At 47.8% G+C, this 10910-nt stretch overlaps 1 protein-coding gene across 1 annotated transcript in view; it reads right to left on the bottom strand.

Annotated features, from left to right (window-relative positions):
- Positions 1-469: 469 nt before the first annotated feature.
- The window catches only part of LOC109909504 (maltase-glucoamylase, intestinal), a gene marked incomplete at its 5' end in the record, with an annotated part of 22779 nt that continues 12338 nt past the window's right edge, over positions 470-10910 (bottom strand). The window contains 3 exon segments of the mRNA XM_031813184.1: positions 470-680; positions 1996-2120; positions 5620-5676. Of these exon segments, the coding sequence (XP_031669044.1) occupies positions 485-680; positions 1996-2120; positions 5620-5676 (378 nt within the window).

The following is a 10910-nucleotide window of genomic DNA, read 5'->3' as shown; positions in this document are numbered from 1 at the left end:
GACATAGAGAGAGAGAGGAGGAGAGAATAGAGAGAGAGAGAGTAGAGAGAGAGAGAGAGAGAGAGAGAGAGAGAGAGAGAAAAGAGAGAGAGAGAGAGAGAGAGGAGAGAGAGAGGAGAGAGAACATAGAGAGAGAGAGACGAGAGAGGGAGAGAGAGAGAGAGATAGAGAGAGAGTAGAGAGAAGAGAGAGGAGAGAGGACAGAAAGAGAGATGACCACCACAGAGAGAGAGAGAGAGAGAGAGAGAGAGCGAGAGAGAGAGATGGGGGAGTTGAATTATACAAGCAATTCCTCATCGTCCCAAGAAACACTTTTTTGGTTGGCTACATGATTTTTGGATACCACACTGTGTTATTTCATAGTGTTGATGTCTTCTCTATTATTCTACAATGTAGAAAATAGGTCAAACAATTAAGAAAAGCCAACTAATGAGTAGGTGTGTTCAAACTTTTAACTGGTACTGTATATGCTACCCCCCCACTTCTAAACTAAAAGTTGTGCTCCTACACACAAACATAGACACACACATATAGACACACACATGTCGACACACACATACACACTAACTCCGTCTGACTTTGTTAAAATACCTCGAGAGTCTCCGTCATCCCAGAATAGCTCTCCTGCTGCTCTGTTGTTGTCATCGAGCGTAACGATCAGACCCATGGGGTTACGCCGGCTGAGGGGAACACACACACACAGACACACACACACAAACAGACACACACACACACAGACACACACACACAGACACACCCACACAGACACAGACACAGACACAGACACACACACACACACACACACCCCACACACACACACACAGACACAGACACAGACACACACACACACAGACACACAGACACACCCCACACACACAGACACACACACACACACACACACACACACACACAGACACAGACACACACACACACACACACACACACACACACACACACACACACCCCACACACACACACACAGACACAGACACAGACACACAGACACACACACCCCACACACACAGACACACACACACACACACACACACACACACACACACACACACACACACACACACACCCCACACACACAGACACACACTCACACACACACAGTCACACACACACACACACACACCCCACACACACAGACACACACTCACACACACACAGACACACACACACACACACACACCCCACACACACAGACACACACACACACACACACACACACACACACACCCCACACACACACAGACACACACAGACACACACCCCACACACACACACACACACACACACCCACCCCACACACACAGACACACACACACACACACACACACACACACACACACACACACACACACACAACACACACACACACACACACACACACACACACACACACACACACACACACACCCCACACACACCACACACAAGACACACACAGACACACACAGACACACACAGACACACACAGACACACACATACACACACCCCACACACACACCACACACACACACACACACAGACACACACACACACACACACACCCCACACACACAGACACACACACACACACACACACACACACAGACACACACACACACACACACCCCACACACACACACCACACACACACACACCACACACACACACACACACAGACACATACACACGTCACCATTTTTTTCAAGGAACTAAAATCAAAAGGGAAATGAACCCCTTTGAAGTTGTTTAATATGTATCAACTTGGCAGTTCGAACCCTGAATGCTGTTTGGCTCAAAGCTGTGGTATATCAGAGCGTATACCACGGGTATGACAAAACAGTTTATAATAGCAGACACAGTATACTTAAGCAATCAGGACCTCAGGGGTTTGTGGTATATGGCCAATATACCACTGCCAAGGGCTGTATCCAGGCACTCCTCAGGCCTTATTGTTTACGTATACTGTGCATGACTGTGCAATCGTTCATGGATGTGTGTACCTGTAAACAGTTGTGACCGCAGGTCTCTGAATAGGTAGAATAGCTCCGCCCCTGATGTGTAAACCAAGCTTGTCTGCAGGCAGGTACATCTGAACTTGCTGCTTACGGACTGTAATTCGCTCTTCCTGATTGGTCAATGGGAAAATAATCAACTAGTTGAAAAGCACAACATAAAGTACGCTGGGCAGAAGAAAGAGCAGAATAACATGTTCTTATACATACAGTAGATGTACCTGTATTGAGGACAGAGATGGAGTGAGAGACTGAGAGATGATTGTCCTATAGCCCCCTTGCCTATCTCTGTCCATGAGGGTATTTTGCCTTCTCATACTAAAATAGCTCACTTGCTCACACACACACACACACACACACACACACACACACACACACACACACACACACACACACACACACACAGTTACACAGCACAGCAGCTCAAAGAAAAATTCCAAACCTCAATTAATTTCTAACATCCTAAGGACGGAATGTTCAGACCAGCTCAGGACAATTTAGAGCACTTCTTCTCTCTCTCTCATTCTCTATTCTCCATCTGGGATATGGAGGTAGAGAGAGAGAGCAGGGAGTCACTAGAGCGTCTAGAAGTAATTTCAGATCGCATCGCCTCATTGTCAGTGCTAAGTAGTGCTCCCCTACTCCCCCTCCTCCCCCTCCACTTGTCTTCCTCTTCCACTTCCCCCCTCCTCCTCCTTACCTCCCCCACTCCTCCTCTCCTCTCGTCTTCCTCTTCCAATCCTCCCCCTCCTCCCCTCCTCAACGTGTCTTCCTCTTCCACTCCTCCCCCTCCCCCACTCCCCCCTCCACTCGTCTTCCTCTTCCCCTCCTCCACTCCTCCCCCTCCTCAACGTGTCTTCCTCTTCCACTCCTCCCCCTCCCCCACTCCCCCCCTCCACTCGTCATCCTCTTCCCCTCCTCCAGTCCTTCCCCTCCTCAACTCCTCCCCTGCTCTACACTGTACCCACTCCTCCCCCTGCTCTACACTGTACCTTCTCAACTTGTTCCCTCCTCAACTCCTCCCCCTGCTCTACACTGTACCCACTCCTCCCCCTGCTCTACACTGTACCTTCTCAACTTGTTCCCTCTTCCACTCCTCCCCCTGCTCTACACTGTACCTTCTCAACTTGTTCCCTCTTCCACTCCTCCCCCTGCTCTACACTGTACCTTCTCAACTTGTTCCCTCTTCCACTCCTCCCCCTGCTCTACACTGTACCCACTCCTCCCCCTGCTCTACAACCGTACCCACTCCTCCTCCTGCTCTACACCGTACCCACTCCTCCCCCTGCTCTACACCGTACCCACCCTCCCCCTGCTCTACACCGTACCTTCTCAACTTGTTCCCTCTTCCACTCCTCCCCCTGCTCTACACTGTACCTTCTCAACTTGTTCCCTCTTCCACTCCTCCCCTGCTCTACACTGTACCTTCTCAACTTGTTCCCTCTTCCACTCCTCCCCCTGCTCTACACTGTACCTTCTCAACTTGTTCCCTCTTCCACTCCTCCCCCTGCTCTACACTGTACCTTCTCAACTTGTTCCCTCTTCCACTCCTCCCCCTGCTCTACACTGTACCTTCTCAACTTGTTCCCTCTTCCACTCCTCCCCCTGCTCTACACTGTACCTTCTCAACTTGTTCCCTCTTCCACTCCTCCCCCTGCTCTACACTGTACCTTCTCAACTTGTTCCCTCTTCCACTCCTCCCCCTGCTCTACACTGTACCTTCTCAACTTGTTCCCTCTTCCACTCCTCCCCCTGCTCTACACTGTACCTTCTCAACTTGTTCCCTCTTCCACTCCTCCCCCTGCTCTACACTGTACCTTCTCAACTTGTTCCCTCTTCCACTCCTCCCCCTGCTCTACACCGTACCTTCTCAACTTGTTCCCTTTTCCACTCCTCCCCCTGCTCTACACTGTACCTTCTCAACTTGTTCCCTCCTCAACTCCTCCCCCTGCTCTACACTGTACCTTCTCAACTTGTTCCCTCTTCCACTCCTCCCCCTGCTCTACACTGTACCTTCTCAACTTGTTCCCTCTTCCACTCCTCCCCCTGCTCTACACTGTACCTTCTCAACTTGTTCCCTCTTCCACTCCTCCCCCTGCTCTACACTGTACCTTCTCAACTTGTTCCCTCTTCCATTCCTCCCCCTGCTCTACACTGTACCTTCTCAACTGGTTCCCTCTTCCACTCCTCCCCCTGCTCTACACTGTACCTTCTCAACTTGTTCCCTCTTCCACTCCTCCCCCTGCTCTACACTGTACCTTCTCAACTTGTTCCCTCTTCCACTCCTCCCCCTGCTCTACATCGTACCTTCTCAACTTGTTCCCTTTTCCACTCCTCCCCCTGCTCTACACTGTACCTTCTCAACTTGTTCCCTCCTCAACTCCTCCCCCTGCTCTACACCGTACCTTCTCAACTTGTTCCCTCTTCCACTCCTCCCCCTGCTCTACACTGTACCTTCTCAACTTGTTCCCTCCTCAACTCCTCCCCCTGCTCTACACCGTACCTTCTCAACTTGTTCCCTCTTCCACTCCTCCCCCTGCTCTACACCGTACCTTCTCAACTTGTTCCCTCTTCCACTCCTCCCCCTGCTCTACACCGTACCTTCTCAACTTGTTCCCTCTTCCACTCCTCCCCCTGCTCTACACTGTACCTTCTCAACTTGTTCCCTCTTCCACTCCTCCTTCTCCTCCACTCCCCCCCACCTCAACTTGTCTTCCTCCTCCTCTCCTCCCCTTCCTCAACTCATCTTCCCCTTCTCTTTCCTCTTATCCTATCCTCTCATTTTGTCTTCTCCTTTTACTCTCATCTCCTCCATTTTCTCTCCTCCTGTTCCCCTCATCTCCTCCAACGTCTCTCCTCCTGTTCCCCTCATCTCCTCCAACATCTCTCCTCCTGTTCCTCTCATCTCCACCAACATCTCTCCTCCTGTTCCTCTCATCTCCACCAACATCTCTCCTCCTGTTCCTCTCATCTCCACCAACATCTCTCCTCCTGTTCCTCTCATCTCCACCAACATTTCTCTTCCTGTTCCTCTCATCTCCACCAACATCTCTCCTCCTGTTCCTCTCATCTCCTCCAACATCTCTCCTCCTGTTCCTCTCATCTCGACCAACATCTCTCCTCCTGTTCCTCTCATCTCCTCCAACATTTCTCTTCCTGTTCCTCTCATCTCCTCCAACATCTCTCCTTCTATCCTCTCCTGTCAGGTACCTTTTTCCTCCTAATTGACTGCACCGCACCCCTTCCTCCTCCCACCCCCGTAACCTCATTGGACCCACCAGGACAAGGCGCAGCAGCGAGGAAACCAATCTAAAATCTCATCTGATCAGAAGCTCTTTACACAGCTGTGTGATGCCCAAATAAGGTCCCGCAGGATCTCAACACCCCTTTAATCAATGAGACAGGGAGATTCTCTTTCTAGTGTCTCTGTGTCTCCTCTGTCCTTCTTCCTACATATTTCCTCCCTTATCTATATCCCTCTGAATCTGAATGATATAGTACAGCAGTGGTTCTCTTCTCCAGTGTGCTTTATGTAAAGCTCTGGTAAATAGTCTACTCCTTTTTCATGTCTTTCTAGGAAGGAAGCAAAGATGAAGTAAACAGAATGCTCACCGTTTCATAGTCAAACCACACAGCGTCTGGGACGTAGGCTTGGATCCACTCCACCCCCTGCAGAAATCAACCAATCACGCATCAGCAAGGGCAAGGGCAAAACAAACACCAAATGAGGTAATTGGTTGAGCAGACTTCTCCCTATTCCTCTCCACACAACATGGCCGATTCAAAAACTAAACAGCCTTGGCAATGATCTAACAGTAGAGGATCTGGGTTTGGTTGAAGTTATGCCTGCATCACAACTGGATTTGGGGTCACAATCAAAAGCAAAGGCACCATCAAGAGATGGACAATGGCCTTTGAGGATTGTAGGGCGGCAGACATGAGTAATCGATAACCAAGCGGCTGTCCTTTGATAGAGCTGTCTTAACTGTGTTCACTGTCCTGCTGACAGACGGGGACACAGAGAGAACAGAGAGATGAAACAGAGAAAAAGAACAGAGGGAATGAAAAAAATAGAGAGAAAGAGAATGATGTGTCCTTTTCAAGCAGAGCGATGGTAAAGCATGCCGTCTGTGAACACCACAAGTTCTCCTCTCTCTAACTTTAAAGCCACCGCTGACACCATTTGTTCCACTGGCCTGCCTTGTCCCCTTTAATGTTCTACAGAACCCTGTCATTAGGGATCGGAGAGAGGCAATTATATGAAGAGGAGAAGAAAGAGGGGATGGACAAAGTGGTCAAGAAGAAGAAGAAGTTTCAAGTAGTATTAGTTGCATGTACAGTACAAGTAGTATTAGTTGCATGTACAGTACAAGTAGTATTAGTTGTATGTACAGTACAAGTAGTATTAGTTGTATGTACAGTACAAGTAGTATTAGTTGTATGTACAGTACAAGTAGTATTAGTTGTATGTACAGTACGGATTATGCATTTTTTTACACCATCCAACAAAATGCTTACTGCAGGCTCCTTCTCGACCATGAAACAACTAAAATAAACAGTAAAAACATAAAGTAAATGGCCCAGTAGAATAGAATAAACATTTTAGCACCAGTATAATACAGGAAGGCACAATTTATAGTCCAATATTTCCATGTGTATTGTGTTAGAGGGAAGTGTAAAAGACGCAGAAGAAGAAGACGCAGAAGAAGAAGAAGCAGAAGAAGAAGAAGAAGAAGCAGAAGAAGAAGAGGCAGAAAAAGAAGAAGAAGCAGAAGAAGCAGAAGAAGAAGAAGAAGCAGAAGAAGAAGAAGCAGAAGAAGAAGAAGAAGAAGAAGCAGAAGAAGAAGAAGAAGAAGAAGAAGAAGAAGAAGAAGAAGAGGCAGACAAAGAAGAAGAGCAGAAGAAGAAGAAGGAGAAGAAGAAGAAGCAGAAGAAGAAGAAGGAGAAGAAGAAGAAGAAGAAGAAGAAGCAGAAGAAGAAGCAGAAGAAGAAGCAGAAGAAGCAGAAGAAGAAGCAGAAGAAGAAGCAGAAAAAGAAGAAGAAGAAGAAGAAGAAGAAGGAGAAGAAGCAGAAGAAGCAGAAGCAGAAGAAGAAGATGAAGAAGAAGAAGAAGCAGAAGAGGCTTCCTTGGTCTTTATACTGCTGAGTTGTGTAAGACAGAAATCTTATTTTTTCTCATATCATCCACAGTTCCAGGAAATCCCCATCTTTTCCCACAAGCGAAAACCCTCAGACATGATCCAGGTGAATGATAGCTGCTATCTGCACATCGTTAACTGCTGGCTGACTCATTCATAGCTAGCATCAGTCAGCAGCTTGACTAATGCAGAGGAACTGTTAACGCTACCATTAATCCTAACAGTAATTGAAAGGGACAGAGGGCTCGATCCTCATTTAGAGTGATGAGGCAAGTTGAACAGAGGGAAGATCTGAACCTGGGCTCGAGACTCATAAGTTGGTCTCAGGTTAGAGTGATACCACTAAATATTATGGGAAAGGTAGCAGGTAGCGGCAGGGTAGCCTAGTGGTTAGAGCATTGGTCCAGTAACCGGAAGGTTGCTAGCTCGAATCCCCGAGTTGACAAGATATAAATCTGTTGTTCTGCCCCTGAGCAAGGCACTTAACCCACTTTTCCCCGGTAGGCCATCATTGTAAGTAAGAATTTCTTCTTAACTGACTTGCATAAAAAAACAGAGATGGTGGATATATAATGGAGAAAGATAGAGAGAAGAGGCCGTATATATATATATATATAGAGAGAGAGAGAAGAGGCCGTATATATATATATATATATATATAGAGAGAGAGAGAGAGAGAGAGGGGGAAATGAGTTCAGAGGTTTGAGAGTGTACTTGATTTAGAGCATGCAGTAGAGACAAGAGCAGCTGCTTTTGAAGAGGGGATGAAAAGAGGAGAGGAGATGGAAGGAGAGACGAGGGGAGGTATGGGGATGGACTCGGGCGGACAGGGCTAGACCTCCCCAGTCTATCAAGGCGCTGGAGAGATCAATGTTAAGAGATCCACTCTGATCTTACACTTAGCCCCTAGACATCATTAGACAGAGAGGAGGTACTGTGAGGGAGAAAGTGAGGAATGAGGAGGTACTGGGAAGAAAGAGAGAGTAGATAAGTTAGCGAGAGAGACATAGAAGGAGAGGAGGTACTGTAAGTTAGAGAGGAAGAGAGAGAGAGAGAGGGAGAGAGAGAGAGAAAGAGAGAGAGAGAGAGAGAGAGAGAGAGAGAGAGAGACAGAGTGAGAGACCAGAGAGACCAGAGAGAGAGAGAGAGAGAGAGACAGAGAGAGAGAGAGAGAGAGAGAGAGAGAGAGAGAGAGAGAGAGAGAGAGAGAGAGAGAGAAAAGCCCTGTGAAGGACCAACAAAGAACATGATCTTTCACACAAGTTATATATTGATGTCAATTAACAACTTATTACATAAGCCTGAATTATTACACAACGTTAGACTTTTTAGATGACATCCTCTCTGTATCCCCAAGGAGAAGTAAAGCTTCTCCCTTCTCTCTGCTGGCATGACAACCTTTTCACTCTGATTACAGTTATTATATTCAGACTGGAGCCCCACTCTGCTTGTCTCTAATTCACCAGAGGCCATGCTAAATTGCTTATTAATCAGCTGGCCACTTTTAACATGACCACAATCTATCTGCACTCGCAAAACACACACACACACACGTGCAAATACACACGGACATACGCACACACACTCATATGCACAAATGCGTACATACAAACTCTTTGGCGCATACACAAAAACTATTGAGTACGCACACACACACACACACACACACACACACACACACACACACACACACACACACACACACACACACACACACACTAGTTCACACACACACACACACACACACACACACACACTAGTTCACACACACTAGTTGACCTCCGTTGGGACAAGCACATAACATGACACACACACACACACACTAGTTCACACACACTGGTTGACCTCCGTTGGGACAAGCGCATAACATGACACACACACACACACACACACAATGTATTTGCGCTTCTAATCTGCTTGTAATGAGGTCAGTGCTCTCATTAGTGCGGCGGGGAAAAAAGGAGGAAATGAAAGAGAAAAGAGAGACGGAGGACGGAAAGTAAATCCCATGTTATGTGCTTGTCCCAACGGAGGTCAACTAGTGTGTGTGTGTGTCTGTGTGTGTCATGTCTTGTGCTTGTCCCAACGGAGGTCAACTAGTGTGTGTGTGTGTCTGTGTGTGTGTGTGTCATGTCTTGTGCTTGTCCCAACGGAGGTCAACTAGTGTGTGTGTGTGTGTCTGTGTGTGTGTGTGTCATGTCTTGTGCTTGTCCCAACGGAGGTCAACTAGTGTGTGTGTGTGTCTGTGTGTGTGTGTGTCATGTCTTGTGCTTGTCCCAACGGAGGTCAACTAGTGTGTGTGTGTGTCTGTGTGTGTGTGTGTCATGTCTTGTGCTTGTCCCAACGGAGGTCAACTAGTGTGTGTGTGTGTCTGTGTGTGTGTGTGTCATGTCTTGTGCTTGTCCCAACGGAGGTCAACTAGTGTGTGTGTGTGTCTGTGTGTGTGTGTGTCATGCTATGTGCTTGTCCCAACGGAGGTCAACTAGTGTGTGTGTGTGTCTGTGTGTGTGTGTGTCATGTCTTGTGCTTGTCCCAACGGAGGTCAACTAGTGTGTGTGTGTGTCTGTGTGTGTGTGTGTCATGTCTTGTGCTTGTCCCAACGGAGGTCAACTAGTGTGTGTGTGTGTCTGTGTGTGTGTGTGTTATGTCTTGTGCTTGTCCCAACGGAGGTCAACTAGTGTGTGTGTGTGTCTGTGTGTGTGTGTGTCATGTCTTGTGCTTGTCCCAACGGAGGTCAACTAGTGTGTGTGTGTGTCTGTGTGTGTGTGTGTCATGTCTTGTGCTTGTCCCAACGGAGGTCAACTAGTGTGTGTGTGTGTCTGTGTGTGTGTGTGTCATGTCTTGTGCTTGTCCCAACGGAGGTCAACTAGTGTGTGTGTGTGTCTGTGTGTGTGTGTGTCATGTCTTGTGCTTGTCCCAACGGAGGTCAACTAGTGTGTGTGTGTGTCTGTGTGTGTGTGTGTCATGTCTTGTGCTTGTCCCAACAGAGGTCAACTAGTGTGTGTGTGTGTCTGTGTGTGTGTGTGTCATGTCTTGTGCTTGTCCCAACGGAGGTCAACTAGTGTGTGTGTGTGTCTGTGTGTGTGTGTGTCATGCTATGTGCTTGTCCCAACAGAGGTCAACTAGTGTGTGTGTGTGTCTGTGTGTGTGTGTGTCATGTCTTGTGCTTGTCCCAACGGAGGTCAACTAGTGTGTGTGTGTGTCTGTGTGTGTGTGTGTCATGTCTTGTGCTTGTCCCAACGGAGGTCAACTAGTGTGTGTGTGTGTCTGTGTGTGTGTGTGTCATGTCTTGTTCTTGTCCCAACGGAGGTCAACTAGTGTGTGTGTGTGTGTCTGTGTGTGTGTGTGTCATGTCTTGTGCTTGTCCCAACGGAGGTCAACTAGTGTGTGTGTGTGTCTGTGTGTGTGTGTGTCATGTCTTGTGCTTGTCCCAACGGAGGTCAACTAGTGTGTGTGTGTGTCTGTGTGTGTGTGTGTCATGTCTTGTGCTTGTCCCAACAGAGGTCAACTAGTGTGTGTGTGTGTCTGTGTGTGTGTGTGTCATGTCTTGTGCTTGTCCCAACAGAGGTCAACTAGTGTGTGTGTGTGTGTCTGTGTGTGTGTGTGTCATGTCTTGTGCTTGTCCCAACAGAGGTCAACTAGTGTGTGTGTGTGTCTGTGTGTGTGTGTGTCATGTCTTGTGCTTGTCCCAACAGAGGTCAACTAGTGTGTGTGTGTGTCTGTGTGTGTGTGTGTCATGTCTTGTGCTTGTCCCAACAGAGGTCA

The sequence above is a fragment of the Oncorhynchus kisutch genome, unplaced genomic scaffold (assembly GCF_002021735.2).
Source record: "Oncorhynchus kisutch isolate 150728-3 unplaced genomic scaffold, Okis_V2 Okis04b-Okis11a_hom, whole genome shotgun sequence".
Taxonomy (NCBI): domain Eukaryota; kingdom Metazoa; phylum Chordata; class Actinopteri; order Salmoniformes; family Salmonidae; genus Oncorhynchus; species Oncorhynchus kisutch.
Note: the sequence above shows the minus strand (reverse complement) of the source record. Positions and strands in the feature narration are given on the sequence as shown.